This window comes from Parasteatoda tepidariorum, chromosome 2, assembly GCF_043381705.1.
Source record: "Parasteatoda tepidariorum isolate YZ-2023 chromosome 2, CAS_Ptep_4.0, whole genome shotgun sequence".
Taxonomy (NCBI): Eukaryota; Metazoa; Arthropoda; class Arachnida; order Araneae; family Theridiidae; genus Parasteatoda; species Parasteatoda tepidariorum.
Genome location: NC_092205.1, coordinates 23,727,246 through 23,748,783, shown reverse-complemented (window position 1 = coordinate 23,748,783; position 21,538 = coordinate 23,727,246). Strand labels below are relative to the sequence as shown.

Sequence of the window (21,538 nt, the reverse complement as noted above, 5' to 3'; positions counted from 1 at the left end):
ATTCTTGTTTGCATGTACAATTTCACATCTGGGATTTTTCTTACTATGAAATTGACCTTTACAAAATGAAATTCAAACAAAATATATTTTATATGAGAGAAACTACGAATTAAATAAGCCAAAACAGGTCGTCAAAAACGCTTGTAAGCAATCTATCAATAAAAAAATAAACAAATAAATATCGTAAAATTGTACTTGCAGCTATTATTATTTTTTTGAAAACCAACTGCACATAATGTAAATTTCTTGAATATTTGTATTTATTAGCTTATTGACAGCTTTTAAAAAAATTAATGAAATGGAAGATCCAGTTGGAGAAACAATACAGCCTGAAGAATCTTCTACACTTATGAATAACAATACTTCACCGTCACCGAAAAAAACATTCTCTTGTGAAATTTGTAAGAGAATCTTTGAGCGAATGTCTAGTTTAAAAACTCACGCTCGTACCCATACTGCTGATAAGCCATTTGTGTGCAATATATGTGATAAAGGTTTCAATAGACGAAGTAATTTAAAAAGACATATTGCTACTCATGGATCTGAGAGACCTTATTCATGTGACGTGTGTGAAAAGAGATTTCCCCTCGAAAGTATCTTGAAAACACATTATATTATCCATACTAAAGAAAAAAATTTCATTTGTGAAGAATGTAAAAGATCTTTTCGACATAAGCATCAATTAGAAGTGCACAGTCGAACTCACTCGAAAGAAAAACCCTATATGTGTTCAATTTGTAATAAAAAATTTGGTCACAAGAACAATTTAACTCTTCATCTGGCTACCCATAGCAAAGATAAGCCATATTCTTGTGAAATATGTGAATTGTCATTTAGCTTGAAAGAATATTTAAGACTACATTACCGTACTCATACTAACGAAAGACCGTATGCTTGTGATGTATGTAAAAGTACCTTCAAGCGTCGGTCTTGTCTACAATCGCATGCGGCAGTACATTCTAATGTAAGGCAATATTCTTGCGACGTTTGCGAAAAAAAATTTAAACTTGAAGTCCATCTGAAAAGACATAAATATGTTCATTCTGATGCTAAACCTTTCATGTGTGATGAATGCAACACTCCTTATCGTTATAAATCAGATTTAAGAAAGCATCAAAAAAGGAAACATAACAAATCTCAATTATTAGGAACACTTAATACTATTTAATTAAGATAATTGGCAAGTTTCAAGGTTAAGGCTTATAGAATTTAACTATAAACTGATCTCTATGACTCTAAAAAGCAGAGAAACTTGCAATTCCTTACAAAAGCGTGAAAAATCACCTAAATTTTCAGTACCAGTAATCAGGTTTTAGATTCTAACATCTGTTAATAATAATCCTAACATCTATCACAATTATAAATAATTTTATTATCTGTTCCCATTATTTGTGATAAAAATTCCACACTTTAATTAAACTTTTTAGTATCTCCATACTTATTAAATAATATTTTTTATGCTCAAAATCTAATATTTGGCAAATATCACAAATTAAAAAAAAATCAAAGGTTTTGGGTAAAAAATTTCATGGTTTAAGTAAAATATGGTCTGGATTTACATTGAAATACCTGGAAAAGTTAGAGAATTTTTTTTTCTGAGATTAAGTGGAAACTCTGAAAAACATTAAAGTTTTTTTTTCTGTAAATGTTCAAGGGATGAAAAAATTTTGTTGTTGCTGGAATTTCTATTTGTTGAAAAGACTCAATGAATTACCATTAGCTGAAGAGAATGTTGATTGATGTATTTCTAGTTGTTCATATATTAATCCAAAGAGTGATGTAGATATTAAGCAATAGGATCTTCTTTAAAGAAGAACTAAATTTGATCAATAATAAAAAATATTTTATTTCAGAAAATATGGAATCATATCGTGCTCCAAAGTAAAAAAATGATTAATTTTTGCGTACACATAAATTTATAAAATGGTCTGTAAGGGTGTGGCTGCTGGACTAAGCCCCACAGGAAAAATTCAGTTTTCTGACCCCCAAAATATGATCCCCAAAGTTTGGTCATGAGAGCAATTTAAAGTTTGACCCCCTTAATGCTAATTTTTCATATTTTGCTTCATCTCAAGAACTTTTTAAACAAATTGAAATATTTTTACACTCAATTGTAAAATTCAATTATCTGAAGATAATAAATAACTTTTTTATATAACCAAAGTAACATATAACAGATAATAAATAGCAAAAAATAACTTTTAGTAGATATTTATTATTTAATTTAAGAATGGTTGAAAAAATTTTGAATTATAAGACACAAAGTTTTTTTTGCATCATTTTAAAGAATGTTATTTCGCATGGCAGAAAACAAAATTTGAGAAAAATCAAGAATTGGTTGAATAGTTCCTTAAAAATCGAATTTTAATTTCCTAAAAAGTTTTAAAATCTTCCTCTTTTTTTTGCATTGTACACAATATAAATTAGGATCCTTTTATTTTTGCATTTATCAAAATTTCTATCAAATAAAATATTAGCAAACAGAAAAAAGGTTCTCATATTTAAGTTCTCGAATTATATTCATGCTACGATTCTCAAGTTGTAATTTGTCAGTCTATATGGACTCTATTCTACAAGTTGGTCAATAAAAATCCATTTTATTACTCACAGGTCCCCAAGTTTTTACTTGTAACTAAACCAAAAAAGTATGTTTTGAGAACATTTCAATTTGTTTTGCCGTGAATGACAATACATAACTCAGCATGTTTAGAGGCTGACCATTCCATCAAATTGAACCCATGCACTCATGCATTTTACTTACTATTGAATCTTGTAATTTGAGTTCTTTTAATGGAAATTATATAAAGATTAGTTTTTTAATTTCTGGGTGTCACAAACCATTTACATTTTCTCTACCAAATGTGTTGTTCTTGTCATTCACCATTCAGAAAATAGCAGCTTAGTTTAACAAAGTCCTTAATAATAGTTCTTCACATTTTTATTGTAGCATAACTGAAAAGATACAGTTTTGTCTCTACAGATTACCAAATCAAAATGTGTTCAGTGTCTCAAATCCTAGCCGGCTGACTCTGTTCTCTTTCCATTTCTTTTTTCTATAAATCAACTTCCAAATATCATTAATTCTTACCGTAATATTGCATAGATACGCCGTGATGATATCGTTACGCTGTGATGTTGTTCAGGATTTAAAACATTAAATTTTGATATGTGCGGCATATCTTAGGGCCTGCCTATCCGGTGTTGCTTTTTTTTTCAGTAATTGAGGTTGAAAATTCTATTTTATTGAATAAATTCTCCAAACTTTTATTATTACTCTTTATCACTTTATCTTTTACAGTGATCTCTTTTATAATTTACGATCAATAATAATTTAAAGAATTAATAATGTAAGTGAAAAATAGTTTGCAAGAATGTAACAATAGCACTCCCCCTTTCAACTAAATAAGCCATTGATGAATTCCCCTCTTACAATCAATCCTTGAATAGTTTCTTACAAAATTCTATGAAAGTATGATTCCCCTCACCCTTTCTTCTGTTGTAGGTGTGAAGAAAAAAAATGAAAGAAAAATTTGCAAGTCATTTTCTAAAATGTGAAATGAAATGTTTTAATGATCGATCTTGAAGGTCAAGTTCATTCCCCCTTCAGCTGAATGTCAACTTTATTATTTTTATTTGTAGTTTTATCATGTGTAACCGAGACTCGGAAATATACCATTTTGAAATTTAGAGATGCAGTTAAATGATGAGCATGTTGGTAAAAGAGAGATGTTTTATTTAGATCTGTTTTATTTATTCTTCATTTAATGGTGGTTTTAAAAAAATTTTTAGCTGTTATATCTTTTGATTATAATAATTAAAAAAATTTTGCTAAATCTTATCACTCTCAATCTATATCAAGCATCACTGGCTGTGGTCAATGTGCGGGTTGGTGACCACTTGAATCAGTCTGCGTTGGGACCAAGGGTGTGCAGTATTGGTCCTCGTTAAACTGTTATACCTTAAAGTGCTAGACTTCGCGTGCAGGTTGTTGGGCTACCGAAGCGGGGGTGCCATCCCCTCTGCAGAGGATCAAAATTGTGATGGCATGTCTTCAGATCATCCTCAGGGATGTTTCCCAGGGATGCCAATAGCCCATTGTGCTGCTCTAGTGCGACGTAAAGGAACTACAACAGCAGCTTGTTACTTTTTTTAAAGTACTTGTTTGAACTTTTACTCATTACTTTTTAAAAGTAAGGTTCTCATGTATGCATGCAAGTGATGTAGTGTGCTTATCGGATGCTTTGCGCATGCTCTGGGAAAGAAAGTGTTCCCTAGATCAGTTTGTGATGTAATATTCCCTATGTGTGAGGAATTATATAATGTCACTAACAGATCTGGGAAAAATTTCTTTATACTTTCATCCGTGAGCATGCGCAAAGGTGCCTAGATGTCACGTGTTAGGTATAAATGATTAAGAGTTCCAAATAGGCAATTTCCACGGTTCCCAGTAGAACGCCGAAGTCAAGCATCAATGGCTGTGGTCAGTAAGCGGGTGGGTGACCACTTTGAGAGTCCGAGGGTGCACGGTATTAGTCCTCGTTAAACTATTCTACCGTAAAGCGAATGACTTTGCGCACAGGTCGTTGGGCTACCAAAGCAGGGGACCCATCATCTCAGCAGTGGATCGAAATTACGATGGCGTGTCTTCGGATCAACCTCAGGGATGTTTCCCAGGCCGTCGTCAATAGTCCATTGTGCAGCTCTAGTGCAACGTAAATAAAGTACCTACCTACCAGTTATAATTATCCACTTCTTTATTAAATTTGCTCATTTTTCTTTTAACATTTAACATGCGAACACTAAATGTATACCTATTTCTACCATAGCCGGTCAAATGACCAGACTCTGTGTTTCTTGATTGAATGTATCAAATATGGATGTTGGGAAGGATATAAACTAAAAAACTTTTATTATAATTAAGCTTAAATTGAATATTGTCAATTTACAAATGCAATGAATGAGAATTTTTAATTCATTGCTCAACGCATTCTTTACATATACAAGATGTTTCCATTGTATATTTTCCCCAAACATATTTCTTCTAATTATTATTATTTCTATAATTCTTATAATTATAAGAATTATAATTCGTGTAATTATTCTTATAATTAATATTATTTCTTCTAAGAACTTGTGCTGTCTTGATTGTTTTGACATTTTTCTGAGTAAAAACTAACAGTTAGTTAGAAATGAAGTAAAGCTATCAAAATAAAATATAAGCTACTCACCAAAACATTTAGTTTTTGTCACTTTTTCTATCACAAAAATGCCAATCTAAAAGTTTAGGTACTTTCTTGAAATTTGAATTCACAGTTATTCTGATTGAACTAACTTCGCAAGTCTTTTCAGAATGTGCAACTAACCGAGTGCAATACGTTGAACACGCATTACATCGTGATTTCTGATCCGATAACCTTAAAAAGCAATAAATTGTTCTCCCGGCCAAATATTGTTGTTGTTAATTTACGTCGCACTAGAGCTGCACAATGGGCTATTGGCGACGGTCTGGGAAACATCCCGGAGGATGATCCGAAGACATGCCATCACAATTTTGATCCTCTGCGGAGGGGATGGCACCCCCGCTTCGGTAGCCCGACGACCTGCGCGCGAAGTCGAGCACTTTACGGTAGCACAGTTTAACGAGGACCAATACCGCACACCCTCGGTCCCTACGCAGACTGATCCAAGTGGTCACCCACCCGCACACTGACCGTAGCCAGTGATGCTTGACTTCGGTGATCTGTTGGGAACCGTGTCTTAACGATCAGTCCACTGCGGGACGACATTTTTCTGGGAAAAAACTAACAGTTAGAAATAAGTAAAGCCATCAAAATAAAATATAAGCTACTTACCAAAACATTTAGTTTTTGTCACTTTTCTAACACAAAAACGCCAATCTAAAAGTTTAGGTACTTTCTTGACATTTGAATTTACAAGCATTAATTGAATTTACAAGGTATATTACAAGCATTATTCGAAACAATCAAAATACAAAAAACATAATAATAGAATATTAACTGTATATAATTGTTAGAAAAAGTCATGAAGTCAAATGAGCAAAAACGATAAGCGCATTTTCGATGCAAAAGTTCTTAAAGGGTCATTTGACCAGTTATGATATGTTTAGTGTTATCGGATCATAAATATTTTTTCTAGAAATTATTTTAACTATTTTCTTTACATTTATTTTTTCTTAAAAATTATCTTATAATATATAGGAGACTGCAGATTTATGAACTATTTACTACTAAAACAATACATCGAACGTTTTTGAAATAATTTTAAAAAATTCCATCCTGAGTTATTGTTTTTCTCTTTCTCAACTATGGTTCCTAAAACAGCCGTAAGTGAATAAAATATCCTAATCGCGGTCTAGCACAATTCATTTCAAACTTGGCAACTTTCGAGTTGGCACGCTTGTGTGCTTAATTAAAGCTTATAAGCCTTTGTCAAATAGGATAGATAGCACAATATAGAGAAAGACTGCACGAAGATATAACAGCGGGATTCGAACCCGCTACCTCCACGCTTCACACAGTGTTTAGCAGGCGATACCGCTGGGCCAGGGACGCCCCTCGGTAAAGTTTAGTTAGAAGAAAATAAACAATTTGTACTTTATGATTTATCTGTGTCTATAACTCTGAAACCTATATTATTTAATTTAAACTATAGTTATAAGATAAATAATTATAAGAATACTATACAGTTTTTGTTACTTTCATTAATACGCAGGTTTGAACTCAAACTTAAGGACAGAACAAAAAAGATGCATCGAATGTTATAGCAGGATTCGAACCCGCTATTTCCATTGCAGATCTTAGATATGTTCGAATCGTGGAATTCAAATTTGTAATCAGTTTCCCTCTTTTAACTACAGTGTTTCTTTAATGACAATTTTTGTCTCTTTTTTTTATTATCGAAATGTACGTGTTTAATAACGTTATGTTGTAGTCGTAGTCCATTTACTTCGCACTAGAGCTGCACAATGGACTGTTGGCGATGGTCTGCGAAACATCCCTGAAGATGATCCGAAGACATGCCATCACAATTTTGATCCTCTGCAGAGGGGGTGGCACCCTGACGACCTGCACAAGCACTTGACGGTAGAACAGTTTAACGAGGACTAATACCACACACCCTCGTTCCCTACGCAGACTAATCCAAGTGGTCACCCACCCGCACACTGACCGCAGCCAACGATGCTTGACTTCGGTGATCTGCTGGGAACCGTGTCTTAACGATCAGTCCAGCGGAACTAAAAACGTTATACATAACAGGTCGCATAAATGTTACGACAAACTTCTAGGGGAGTTGAAACACATCATCAGGATTAAAATTACATTGTAATTCACGTCCAGAACTATCGTCATACGCCGCTAGAGACCCTTCCTTATTATGAATTGTTTATTCTTGTGCTTCTAATAAGGTCAGAGTAGTGAAGCGTCCCTATCCGTATACGAGCCTGGGTTCCTATGTAATTTTAATCTTTATGATGTGCCCTAACTCCCCTTTAAGTTGCAGCATTTCCGCTACACCTTGATATGAGTAACATTTTTAAACTTCTACATTTCGACAAAAAATGAACTAAAAATGTAATTAAAAAAAATATGTAACTCTAGGAGCCAAACTTAAAATCCACACACCCAAATTAGTTAAGATCAAGTATTTGTATGAATAAAACAAAGACTTGTTCCTCTGTGTTATCTAAACATGTTTAACAATAGAAAACATTAATACAGAAAAAAATTCTTTTCAAATTGCTTTCCTTTAGTGCTACAGTGCTCTGCTTTGATCGTAAAGCAGAACACTGAAGTCAAGCATCACTGGCTGCGGTCAGTGACCACTTTGATAAGACTACAAGGGTGGGCGGTATTGGTCCTCGTGAAACAGTTTTACAGTAAAGCGCTCGATTTCGTGAGCTGGTCGTTGGGCTACCAAAGCGGGGGAGCCATTCCCTCAGAAGAGGATCTAAATTATGATTGGATGTCTTCGGATCTTACTCGAGTATGTTTCCCAGACCGTCGCCAATAGCCCATTGTGCAGCTCTAATGCGAAGTAAATAAAAAGTTACAGCTACAAACATTTATCTCTCTAGAACACCTTTAACATTCATTAAGAGCAGTATTTCTAACAATATATTTATAACAATGGTATTTATAACAATGGATGGTAATTATAAGAACAACAACATCACTCTAAAGTATTGTTTTAAAATAAATGTTCAAGATTGAACTAGATTGTGGTACAATGAACGATGACATGAACATTTATTGCAACTTTAATAGAATGTTAAAGTAAACCTTGCTTTAGTAAAGTAAACCTTGCCTCTACTTTCGCCATATTGGATTCTAAGTTAAATTTTTTTTTTTGTACTTCAATTTTTGATGATATAGTATTTTTATACAGCACAATCAAAAAAGGTAGAAAATAAAAAGGTTGCTTTAATTGATTAAGAAAAATAACGCTTGATAATTTTCAGAAATTTTTATGAATTTTTCCTCGAAACTTCAATGAGTAATTAATTTAAAACTACACGTTCATAAGTTTTTAAATTTTTAACACTAGAAAAACTGAAACTTAGTTTATACCTACCTATATTACCCAAAAGCAATCAAAATGACTGCATTCTGAAAGAATAACTAGTGCGTAAAGAAATTTGTTTAACTAATTTTTAATATTCTTTATATTATTTACATTTATATAACAAGCAATTAGTAAATATTAACAATAAAAAAAATTTAGTTCACTTGGGAAAAAAAGTAATTTATGCATTTTCATTTGTAAATTTTTTTGCAAATGAAAAAGCTGACTTCCTTGGACAATCTAGTGTTAAAATTTTAATCTTATTGCAGTTTAAATTGATGAAAACCAATTAAAAAATTTCCTTCAACGTTAATTGCTTAATACTTATCAAAAATCTAAAAACTAATAACTGTTAGTTAACTACTTAAATATCTTTCAAAAATTGTTGATTGCAGAATTGTATGGCCAAGTTTTGTGAGAAAAAAATTTATAGATAATCGATGATACTGCACGCTTTATTTCTTAAATTCTGAGTGAGTTATGGCCTTATATTTTACATGTTAAGAAAGATTGTGCGAAGAAAAGTAAATATCAATCATCAGAAAAATTGCTAAAATTAAATAAAAAGAATCAAAAGCATGTTTAGAATTTTTCTTACTTTCTATAAACTCATCCAAAAATTTTCTTAGGATTTTGAATTTTTTCACAGTTTAACATAAGCAGAGATATTTTTTAATTTCTAACACTTTTGTAAAATAAGGCAAAGAACTTTAATAAATAAATTTTCGTTAGAGCTAAAATTTGAAAGAAAAAAAAAATACTACTAAAATAATACTACGAAATCAAATTAACAACTTGAGACAATAGGTAGTCAAATATTCCTTTTTTGAAACCTTACTACAGCAAACAAAATTTAAAAATAAAAAGTATTTTTCGAATTTAAGAAGGAAAAAAAACCCTAATTTTTTTAATTTTACATAAAGAAAAACATTTTGATATATATTACAAAATTATTTATCATTATTCAAATGCTAGTATGAGTTTATGGGCTTTGACTCAAACCAATTACCAAGTCTTAACTTATTAGGTTTATTGAAAGTCAAGAAATCTTACGCTCAAAAATTTGAATTGTAAAACAGATAGACAAAACTTTAAATAAACAACTTTAAGCGAAATATGTACTTCAGTTTGCAGACGATTCAAATTGAGAAAAATGGGAGCATTATTTTCTATTTTCAGTAAGTGAGTTTCAGATTTCAAAAATCGAACATTTTGTTAAAAAATTTTCTAGACCCCTTAAATGAAACATCAGTATTTTGTAATCACATGCAAGAAATCTAGAAGTCACGTGCAAAAATACTGTCCCAGTTGAAATTTGTGAAATATTTAAGGTGCAATCGGACTTTTTAATGTAGCATACAAGGTGTTCCGTTATTACTACCCTTAATATGTAAGTATTTAGAATTCGTGTCAGAAATGAAGTAAGAAAAATAAACACACAAGGAGTGGCAAATAAATTGTTAAACGAGAGGGAAAAAAAGAAAAATTTTATCAAACATCTGATGAACATTAACGAGAAAGGGAAGACTGAAAATATAAAGACCTATTTGATTGCCTGAAAAAATTTATAGAAGAAGTGAAAAACAATTATTATATTAGATTTTTATAGCGTTGTTTTTTTTTCAATATTAAATTTAATTCGAAATTCCTACTTTGCATGTAATTTTGAGTTCATTTTTGACAAACATTCTATAAATATATTTTAAGGAATTACAGAAAACACTTTATAGACATTTAAAAACTGTGACGGTTACTGTTAAAAAAAGGTTGTTTACATATTGACAGTCACATATATAATATGCTAATTAAATTAAAGAAAAATTTCAATATCTCAGGTAGCTTAGGCAGTATTTCTTGTATCCAGCACAGTGATAGCACAAAAAAAGCAACACCTTCTTATTAAACTTAAGGTATTTCAAGCTCATTTGAAGCACTAGATATATCCAGCACAGTGATAGCACAAGGGAAAGCAACATCACATATTAAACTTAAGGTATTTCAAGCTCATTTGAAGCACTAGATATATCCAGCACAGTGATATCACAAGGAAAAGCAACATCTACATATTAAACTTAAGGTATTTCAAGCTAATTTGAAGCACTAGATATATCCAGCACAGTGATAGCACAAGGGAAAGCAACATCACATATTAAACTTAAGGTATTTCAAGCTCATTTGAAGCACTAGATATATCCAGCACAGTGATATCACAAGAACTAACTACATCAGCATATTAAATTTGAGGTTTTTTAGTGCCCATTTAAAGTATTTTAAACCATTTTCTTCAATGTGATATCACAATTCGAAGCAATGTATAAAAATATTTCAGACGTCAATTTTAAGTTCTTTTCACTCCACCTGGACCATTCGGGAGAAATTAATATTTCTTTCGTGTGAGCCGCTATATAGTCCATAGCTGCCTTTTTCAAACATGCATGATTAACAATATCAGCTACGTAGATCAATTCACAGACATTTTTTTGCGATAAAACAGTCAACAAAAACTCGTAGCATTCATCGATCAATGATTGCACTTGATATTTCTCAGCAACTGAAAATAACTTGACTGCGCTCTCGTAATTTAATTTCTCCACTGATCCAGTGTATAGATATTCTAGAAAGGATTTTAACGTTTCCACGTCCACATCAACGATATCTACAATTCCTGTTTGTTTTTCGATCATGTTTTGATCAAACATAGTTGAGAAAACCGGTGACCGGGCAATCAGAACAGTTTTGTGAACTGGCAAATCCTGATTGCCGGTCCGAAAAATCACATCCGCATGTTTCTTGCTAACAAACAGCTCTCTGAAGTCCGATTGCAAAACAGAAAGGGAATCTGCGTTGTTTGAAGTGTCATAGGTATAACTCGGTATTGTTTCAGACACCACATCGTTGGAGCCAGAGAAATCGAACAGCATTACAAACATCTCATCAGTCATGTAAATGTTTTCAGAACTATCCAACTCATCAAGATTGATAAAGGAAGGGAGGTCCCAAATTTCATTTTTGGATCGAAAAAGATGATTTCCATGAAATGCCGATTCTGGAACTCCTCTTTGGTTCAAAAAAGAAATCTGACAAACAACAAGACAAGGCACTGCGTAATTACACTCTATCAAAGAAACATCAATAGCTAAGTCATTCACCACAGACGTTCCCAAGGAGATTTTAAACTGTAACTCACCCAAAATAAAGATTCTTTCTTGTTCAGGGAGATTTGAATTATTAAACTCTACACTCCATTTGAAACTATATCTATCGCAATTAATCTTGGAATGAACCACACACGCTGTAGCCATTTTCACCTCATCTCCGAGACTTATTATACTTCGGATTGTTAAAGTATCTTCATTTTGTTCTTTCAGAATATTAACTATTTTATTAAATTCGAAAAATTTTTCGCAACCGTTTGAATCACCTTGATCGAATTTTATATTTTTTTCCTGGAATGTTTCTATAATTTCACCGCTAATGCCAATAACTTGTAACGTGTAGTCAACAGTGATATTTCCATTAAAGGAACAATCTCCCTCTCTTATTAAAAAACAGGAAATGAAATCTATACTTTCTTCATCAACACCTCTTGGATAAAGTTCCAGATACCATTTGCTTCCACCTAAACATTCGGCCATAAACGATGGACTAGCAATTTCATTTGCATTCTGCTGATAGCAATTCGGAAAGTTAGCTATTTTCCAAGTAAATGAAAAGCTTTTTGGTGGTTTGTGTGACATTTTAGTTATCAGTGTTATCAGTTTAGTTATTAGTGACTTTTCACTTTACAGCAGAAAATTGCAACGTCAATTTTATTTCAATTCTATTGAAATAAAACTTCGATTAAAATCCATTTCATCCACATATCATAAGCTGACGATAAATTAAAAGAAAATTAACAAATCACTTCATTCAGAAAAAGTCAGACGATTTCAGCTGCAGCGAATTGTTCATTTTCCATTTCAGCAAAATAACTACAAATTTATAAATAAATAAAAAAAATGTCTACATAATTAAGGCAACAACGCGCGATATCAACTGTAAAAAAACCAGTTGACCTTGTCTTGATCGGGCGTACGTTGTTAAGCACAGAAGATTCAGACGCAATAAAATAAGCAAAAATTATTTTTGAATATCCTCGCCGCGGTTATCAATGATGATAAAGAGAAAGAAAGAAATATTAGTTGACGTATGAAGTACGTCGTTGCGCAGAAAAAAATTTGTGATAATAAAAATGAGTTCATTTATCACTCTCAGTAGATTACGAGATTAAACTAGCGATTCACTCTAACAATATAGTCAATATTTGAAAATTAGTTCCTATTTGATTAAATTTTTTTACAAAATGGTTCAAACGTTTCATAATACCTTATAGTTTTGATTAGAACTTCATACTCAAAACGTAAAATGGGAACAAATGTATAAAATCCAGTAGGTTTGATGTTGCAGTTATATAGAACAGTTAATAAAGTATTCTCCACTTGAGAAATTTTAGAAACTTCTTATTATCAGAAACAAAGGGGAAAGCCTCCTGTCCTCCGCTTTTTATCAGCATAGATGAGTGTTTCGCACTAATTATTGTTTTTCAATTTTGCAATTTTTTTAATCCAATCTATTTTAATTGTCGCTGATTTAAAATCAGTTTATCTCTAAACGCTACAGTTTTTGTGCAATTTAATAATATATTCCTAACCAGGATTTTTTAAATTCATGTAATAATGTGAATAATTCATGTAAAGGGAATACTAAGTGTCCCCACTTCTCGGCTACGTAGGGAATAGTAGGAGAAGGTAATGATAGATTTCAGATAATACGGCGATACCTTATGGTCATAGGTTTTTTTTCTAGGGTTTTATATTAAAAGGGGTTGACAAGTGCATATGGATATATACATATATATAAGGCTATGCATTCTTCGTTAATTTGTACATTCAGACAAAAATAAACTAAAATAAAAATATCATTTTGAAAAAAATCTGCAGCTTTCCAAACAAAACTAATTTAAGATTTGAAATCTTCACACCCGAATTAGGTAAGATTAAATACCTGTATAAATGCAACAAAAAATTTGGTCCCCAGTGTAATTGTTAACTAAAGCTTGTGACGTACAAAAAACATCGATTTTTTAGAAATCATCCTCATATTGAGGATTAAAATTCATCGCCAAAAAAATATGTTTGTTTAGAGAAAATAAGTTTTCGTTTGTTCGATTCTTAAAACGGAAAACATCATGAATATCAATAAGTTACCTTATATGATTAACATGAATTAACTTAAGAATTATTATAATTGCATCTTAATTTGTGAAATTCTGATAAATAAATTAAAAATTATTCTGAGATTCCGTTATTTTATTTTTTATTTTGGCCACTTAAAATCAAATCCTGGTCAATTTTGATTCGGACACTTCAATCAAACTCCAAAATAGAATGCATGAAACCCTATTGCGCTAATCTGAAATTTCGAGAAAAATTTAAATTTGTAAAAATTCTATTGTGAAACTTTCAACAAATCGATTTTTAAATACTGTATTATAATACCGCAGTATAGAGCCACTATGCCGCAATGGGTAAGGTACTGAACTGTCAATGTAAAGGACTGGTATTCAATTCCTAGTGGCTACATGAAACCCATCCAGCTTAATATGGATGGGTTTGTCTGGGAAGTAAAGGCGGCCTGTGCTCAATGCTAGGGGATAGAGCCTCCTAATGAGAAGACCCAGGTTCGAATAACTGCGGTGGTTGATTGATATGATTTCTGCTCCCGATTCGCACTGCCAGCAGTGCTGACGTAAAATATTCCAAGTGGTAAATGGTAGACGGGTCATAGATAAAAAATCTCCTTGCCGTCGGGCTAACCGTAGAAGGTTTTAGTCACTTTCCTTTCCAATGTAACGCAAAAGTGGTTTACTTCTATCAAAAAGTCTAGTTTGCCCCAATTCATGATCCATGAGTTAGTTTGTTTTTTGTGTTTGGTTTAAAATTACAAGGCTACAGAGATGAACATTTCAGTAGTAAAATTAGGACTGGGTCGGCTGTTCAACGTCGGTCATTAAATAAAACAAAATCATACCGTTGGTCTCGAAACTGTTGATCCTCAACCGTGATGATCCTCTTAGGTCCACAACTGATTGTTGTGGGAATGTTTTACTTTTATTTTTCATTCAGCAGTATACGTATTTGAGAACATTTTCTTATAAGTAAAAAGAAAAAAAAAGAAAGAGAAACCGCATAAATAATTTAGCTCTGGCCTTTTTTTTCACGTGGTCTATGTACGAATCAGTAAAAACAAGTATTTTCAAACTTAAAATCTGCTTTTTCTGAAATAATTATTTTCCTACTTCCTAATGCATGATTTCTTGCAATTCTTAACTGATATACTGATATACAAAACTGATATACTGATATTTAACTGATATACAAAATATTTTTGAAAAACTGACTATTTCCATTGTAGTGATTTGGTGCAGATGGGACACCGGTGACCCTTTTATGTATTTTTTTTCTGAGGTTCTAATTACAAGTAAAAATATATTTTGGTATTTCGTTGTTGTTGTTGTTGTTGTAGTTCATTTTACGTCGCACTAGAGCTGCACAATGGGCTATTGGCGACGATCTGGGAAGCATCCCTGAGGATGATCCGAAGAAATGCCATCACAATTTTGATCCTCTGCAGAGGGGATGGCACCCCTGCTTCGGTAGTCCAAAGACCTGCACGCGAAGTCGATCCCTTTACGGTAGAACAGTTTAACGAGAACCAATACCGCACACCCTCGGTCCCTACGCAGACTGATCCAAGTGGTCACTCACCCGCACATTGACTGTATCCAGTGATGCTTGACCTCGGTAATCTGCTGGGAACCGTGTCTTAACGATCAGTCCACTGCGGGACTTGATATTTCGTAATTATGAAAAATAGTCTAGTTAGTAAAAAAGATCTGTTAGATTCTCGGAATTACATTTGTTCTAAAATGTAAAATCCAAAAAATGTAGTTAGAAAAGTTAGTTTTTCATTCAAATTCAAAAATATATCATTAATTGATTTTGTAAATTTAAAGAAATTTCAATGATGAATTATTATTTCACTTCGAAATTTTCGTGTGCTGCAACAGCACACGAAAATATAATAAGGGAGAAATAATTGAGGAGAAACAATAAAGGAGAAATAGTAATTGCTTTTCAAATTTAACTCATAGTTACAGAAATTTAAGCCCTCTATCTAGACGGAAAGTTGTCAGAATTTGATTCGCAATAAATTATACTAGGCGGTAAAATGAAAAATTCTGATTATAGCTAAAAGGAAACTATTTAAACTCGCTCCGTTATCATGTACGGAAGTCTAGTTGAGTCCGAAAGTTTTACCTAATCACAAAGGGGTCAAAATCTTGTTTTTTGAGAATCTAACCTTTCTCTCACACGCGGAAGAGACATCAAAAAGTTTTTTAAAAAAATTATATGGAAAACAATTTATTGTTGACCACATTTTACAGAAACTGAAGATCTCATTTCATCGAGTAGCTGGTGCATTATCATTAAGAAGTGGAGTGTCGTCAAATTCTATCGCTTGCACAATACTAAACTATAATTAAGAGACATATTTTTTCCTTTTTAAACTGAGAATAAAATTTCAGTGAGAAAATGTGTTTCAATATTTAAATCAAATCAATATAGCAATCAAACTGGTTTTGATGTGTTTTCATTATTTACTTCTAGAGATTTGGCAGATTTTAATAACATTTCGTTTCTTCCTCGCTTAAATATTAATTTATCATCTATTGTGTGAATGCGTTTTTCACTTAGTTTTTAACAATAATCCTTAAATTAATGTTTGAATTTCTTTTATGCATGAGTAAAGTAAAAATTGAAACTGTTCTCATGATTTACGGAACGAATGCGTCGCGCTTGGACAGCATGTATTTAAATGTATATTAATATCGATGATTACGGATTACCAATGTTATGCAAAAACTAGAACCATGCTTGAGACAGCTAATGTCAGTAACTGGTTACAGTGCTAATTAAAAGAAGAAAAAAAAGATTGACAAGAAATAAAATTTCATATACTAAAAAAAAACATAATTTTTTGAAGTTATACTTCTTATGGGACTTCCAACAAGGTTTCGTTAAACGTTTAACGCTACATTTTTATTGGCCGGGAAATCACGTGGTAGGATCCAGTTTTCCCTCATTCATTTCCATATTGTTTTGGTTCTCACTAGCATAAAAATAATAAAAGTCATAAAAGTATTGTTTTTCTATAAATATTTTTTTAGTTTGTTTTGATACACATATAATTTAATAGGGTAGTATTTTTTATTTTCAAATTTAGTGGATAACAATTGTAAAAAATGAGTGAAAACAATCCCACGGACAATGCGACGGATTTAAGGTTATGTCAAGGTACGTCTCTTGTGAATATCAATTGATTGTTAGGTTTTCTCTTCTGAAATTACATTATGACGCATTCACATACATTATTAATACAAATACATTTTCCAGGGCGAGACGATGAGGCAACCACAAGCACTTCCACTGGTTCAAAAGGTCCACGAGGGAAAAATGCACAATATTACCGTGATTACAGAGCACGGAAGCGAGCGGTGCAGGAAAAAGAGTCGTTGAATAGAACTAGTGATCCTTCTATGACTGCTGATTCTTCTACTATTAACGTCGCAGGTTGCGAAGCTTAACTTCTTCCGTGCGGAGGGACTCCACGCACTATTCTTTTTAAATTTATTAATATCCTGCGAATTTAAAATTTAACAGGATTCTCTTTTCTGCCCGAGGATTACTTAGATGAGAAACATTTATTAACTAAGAAGAGAAACATTTTTGCAAAATTAGAAAATTTTGGTATAATTAAAATACGAATTCTTCACCATTAAGCATTAAATTAAAATTCAAGTATTAATTTAAGAATCATTGTCAAAAAGGAAATAAAAATAATAATTACATAATCGGTTATTAATTTGTTTTTAAGCGAGGAAGTTACAAAATGCTTTTGAAATCAACTAAATCACTATGAGGGACAAAAAAATCAAAATCACTTTGATTGCTTCTGTAAATTTGGAGTTGTTTAGACTAGCTAGATTTGAATTGATTTGACAGATTTCAGTAGCTGCTCTATATCAGATTTTTATGAATTTTTCAGGTTTTTTATGCAGTGTGCTTCGTAATTACCACTCTCAATATATTTTTTGAGAGTCTTTTAAAATATAAAGTGAATAAAATATGGAGGGAATCTTAAATTAATGTTTAATGCAGGGGGAAGAAATACAAAGGAGTATGAAGAATAAATATAAAGAAATACTGTTCAAAAAGCACCAAAATCTGTTAAAAAAAAAAAGAAAAAAAATATTTGAAATTTTAAATTTATTTTGTCCCCTCTCATCTATTTCCCAGGATAACTTGTTTTGCTCTTGATGAAGCGTCCCGCAGTGAACTGATCGTTAAGACGCGGTTCCCAGCAGATCACCGAAGTCAAGCATCACTGGCTGCTGTCAGAGTGCGGGTGGATGACAACTTGGATCAGTCTGCTCAGGGACTGAGGGTGTGCGGTATTGGTCCTTGTTAAACTGTTCTACCGTAAAGTGCTCAACTTCGCGTGCAGGTCGTCGGGCTACCGAAACGGGGGTGCCATCCCGTCTGCAGGGGATCAAAATTGTAATGGCATACCTTCGGATCATCTTCGGGATGTTTACCAGACCGTCGCCAGTAGCCCATCACGCAGATTTAGTGCGACGTAAATGAACTACAGAACAGAATCTTCATGAAGCATTTTCATTTCATGCGATTCGCATATGCTATCACACGACAGTGCGTTTCGCGCAAGCAGTTCACATCGCATTTAGTTTATAAGCAACTACGAAATCCCTTCCGCAGAGAATCAAAATTTTCTTGACAAGTCCTCAGGAATATTCACCAGGTGCAGCTCTTGTGCTACGACAATGAAGTACTAATACATAAGTAAATTAAGTACTAATACACTGTACCAACAAGGAGGAGTTCTGTAAGCAGCAACAAAAACGAAGCTGAAAAGCTGAATAATGAAAGCTATAAGCTACTACTTAATTTTGTCTGAAGCGTGCCATTCATTTGTTACGGTTAGTGTGATTTTCTGTCATCTAGTGTTTGTAAACACTGGTTTTAGATGGTTTCAGTTTTAAATTGATATTTAACCAAAAGTATAATCATGAATGTTATAACTGCGATAAAATTATACGTAAATAAAATGATAGATGATTGTGGAAGTGGCATGAAAGTTTTATTAATGGACAAAGAAACGGTAAATAGAATTTTTTTCGTATACATTTCTGTGCATTTTCAAAATCTGTAGTAGAATTCGCATAGCACGTTTACTTAATTTTTGTAATTTTACTAGTTATCTTGCAAAAATTGCTTTATGAACGGTCTTAGTTATGCATGTATGTTGACACACACGTAAATTCCCTGTTCTTATATAGAGCTACCGAAAATCAATTCAATCTTGTTTAAAGTTTCTGAATACAATTTGATGTTTTGAAACATTTACTTTAGTAACTAGAAATTGGATGGATTCAAAATATTCATTGTTCTTATAAATTGGATACATAATTTTCTAATATGTACTGAGGCTAATATTAGCCTGAAATCTGTTATTTTAGATTTAAAACTTTGTAAATAAAAATTCTTCTGTTTATTTGTGCAATAATCAGATGTGCGCAAGAGCCTAATTTTTTAATTGTTTCTAATAAACTCAAAGTGATTGTTAAAACATAAAATTTAGGAAAGAAAATGTTTATTAAGTAATGATTTAGTAATACAGTTCTTAGTTGTTGTTTTTTTACTTTAAAAAGAGAAAATAAAACAATTGAATTTGTTTTTATTTGAAAATCTACTAATGTCTAATAATCTACTAATCTGAAAATTGACTAATGATTTTTTTCACACGAAAGAAATTTAAATTATATCAAAATGAATTTTTCTAAACAATACAGTATTTTTTATTTGATTACAGTAATTTTCTGTAGAGGCACTGCATAATCAATTAAAATTTAGACTGCATAACTGTCTAACTCATTCTAGACTGGGATGTGCTGTCTTTTCTATAGTGGTTAGAGCAACTGACTTCAACCCTTGGTTCAAATCCTACTGCCAACCGACAAACATCTCTTTTACACACTCTCCTCCACAAATTATTTATAACTGAGCTGAATTAAGAACCATTTATTTGTTAATGAATTATAACTAAACTAGGTAAAAAATTCCACTTGTAACAATTAGGGGAGGACACTTGTGGCTTAAATCAATGGCATTGGAGAAAATTGACAAAACTAATAAGTTTGAATGACATTCTTCATGACGAAACCTTGTAACCTGCTATTGTGAAAATAATGTTTCTCCTTGACTGTGAGCATAGCTGCTATGACTTTTAAAATCTTTTTTTAGACTAGCATTGTGAGTATGGCTTTTGCACAGTCCGAAATACTTCAGAAAGAAGTTTTCCTGTTTGAAAGATTGGATATGGCAAGAAGTGAACACATGAAGCACTTGAAGTGTATTGCTTTTTTAAGGCCAACCAAAGAAAACATTGACAATCTAGCCTGTGAGTTGAAATACCCAAGATATGGACAGTATTATATCTGTAAGTATAGGGTTTCAATATATTTATTGATATTATTATTTTAGAATACATCAGAACCAGAATTAGATAAAATGAAAAACTTTCTGCAAACACGAAATCTCAATTAAAAATCTTTCTGCATGCATTGATTAACTCTTGTGATTAGTTTCAATATTTTCATTGCCACATCATTTTGGCAAAATTCGTTTGAAAATCACAGATTTTTTTATATAATGTTTAATTTTTATAAAACTCTATATAACTTTTTATAAAATTCTAAATTTCTATAAAACTCTAACAATAAAAATGTAGCCTTTGGAAAACATTTGCCTTATTAACCAACTATTTTGCTTTGAGTTTTTACTAAAATATTTTAAATTTAGGAATTATATTTTGTTATTTTCATTCTTTACTGCTTTTATAAAACATTTGACTTTCAAAAAAAAATAAATTATATTATACTGTTTTATTTTTATTAGATTTCAGCAACATTGTGAGTAAAAGTGACATAAAAGTTTTAGCAGAAGCGGATGAGACAGAATCAGTTCGAGAAATACAAGTAATATTTGAATTTTTAACTAATATATTTGTGTATTTTAGTGGTAAAAATTATGAAGGAATAAAGAAGTAGGTTTTAAAAAAGTGTCATAACTTAGAAATCTTTATTTCTGTAATCCATTAAAAAATGTAGTTTATTTTAAGATATATATGTATATATATTTTAAGATTATTTGTACAATTGATATAGTTTGAGTTTTAACATTTCTTTTTACTTCAGTTTTTAATATTTTTTTTATAAATAATTTTTTATATTTATGTTTAATAAGTAATAAGACTGTATAACTTTTGAATTTATTACACTATGAAAATCCTTTAATTATCACAAATCATTTAGAGAGGCAGATGCAACTGTCTTAAAGTAATAAAATTACTGTTTTTAAGCTTTGTACTTTCATGATACTGTTCTTATACAATATTTAAGAAACATTGAAGAAAATTTCTAGAAAGTTTTTACTTGGGTTGTATGAGATTTATAATTATGCAAAAATGGTTTCCATGAATTAATAATTACTGTAATAAATTAGATAGCTGAATTCTGTTCATTTCATTAACACATCATTTAATATTTTTTTTATCCTATACAGTTAGTTGGTATTATGTTTTTGGTACAATAAAATGATAATCCCTCTATACTCAGGATGGTTATTTCTTTATCTCAGTTCATGTGTATATATATATATATATGGGCTGAAGAAAAGATTATATCTTTTTTTTTTTCCGGTTTTTTAATTAACAATTCATTTTTTTTTCTTTTTAATAAAATGTTTTTTGTTATTTTTTTACTTATTATTTCCCA

The 21,538-nt window shown here is 31.6% G+C and overlaps 3 protein-coding genes across 3 annotated transcripts in view; 2 read left to right on the top strand and 1 right to left on the bottom strand.

Annotated features, from left to right (window-relative positions):
* The first annotated feature begins 298 nt into the window (after positions 1–298).
* On the top strand, positions 299–1,168 carry LOC107450209 (zinc finger protein 888). The gene has a single exon (XM_016065957.3). It carries the CDS (start codon positions 299–301, stop codon positions 1,166–1,168), a length of 870 nt encoding a protein of 289 aa, XP_015921443.3.
* An 8,886-nt stretch (positions 1,169–10,054) lies between these two features.
* LOC139424959 (speckle-type POZ protein-like) lies at positions 10,055–12,748 on the bottom strand. The gene has a single exon (XM_071177308.1). It carries the CDS (start codon positions 12,318–12,320, stop codon positions 10,854–10,856), a length of 1,467 nt encoding a protein of 488 aa, XP_071033409.1. The 5' UTR covers positions 12,321–12,748; the 3' UTR covers positions 10,055–10,853.
* A 5,918-nt stretch (positions 12,749–18,666) lies between these two features.
* LOC107450208 (vacuolar protein sorting 45) overlaps positions 18,667–21,538 on the top strand; it is a 20,139-nt gene continuing 17,267 nt past the window's right edge. Inside the window, exons 1-3 of the mRNA XM_043047395.2 lie at positions 18,667–18,864; positions 20,007–20,202; positions 20,661–20,740. Coding sequence (XP_042903329.1) covers positions 18,772–18,864; positions 20,007–20,202; positions 20,661–20,740 — 369 coding nt within the window. The 5' untranslated portion in view covers positions 18,667–18,771. The remainder of the gene's footprint in view (positions 18,865–20,006; positions 20,203–20,660; positions 20,741–21,538) is intronic.

Excerpts from the sequence above, each read along its gene's own strand:
- LOC107450209 (XM_016065957.3), top strand. The coding sequence starts at position 299 with ATGGAAGATCCAGTTGGAGAAACAATACAGCCTGAAGAATCTTCTACA.
- LOC139424959 (XM_071177308.1), bottom strand. The coding sequence starts at position 12,320 with ATGTCACACAAACCACCAAAAAGCTTTTCATTTACTTGGAAAATAGCT.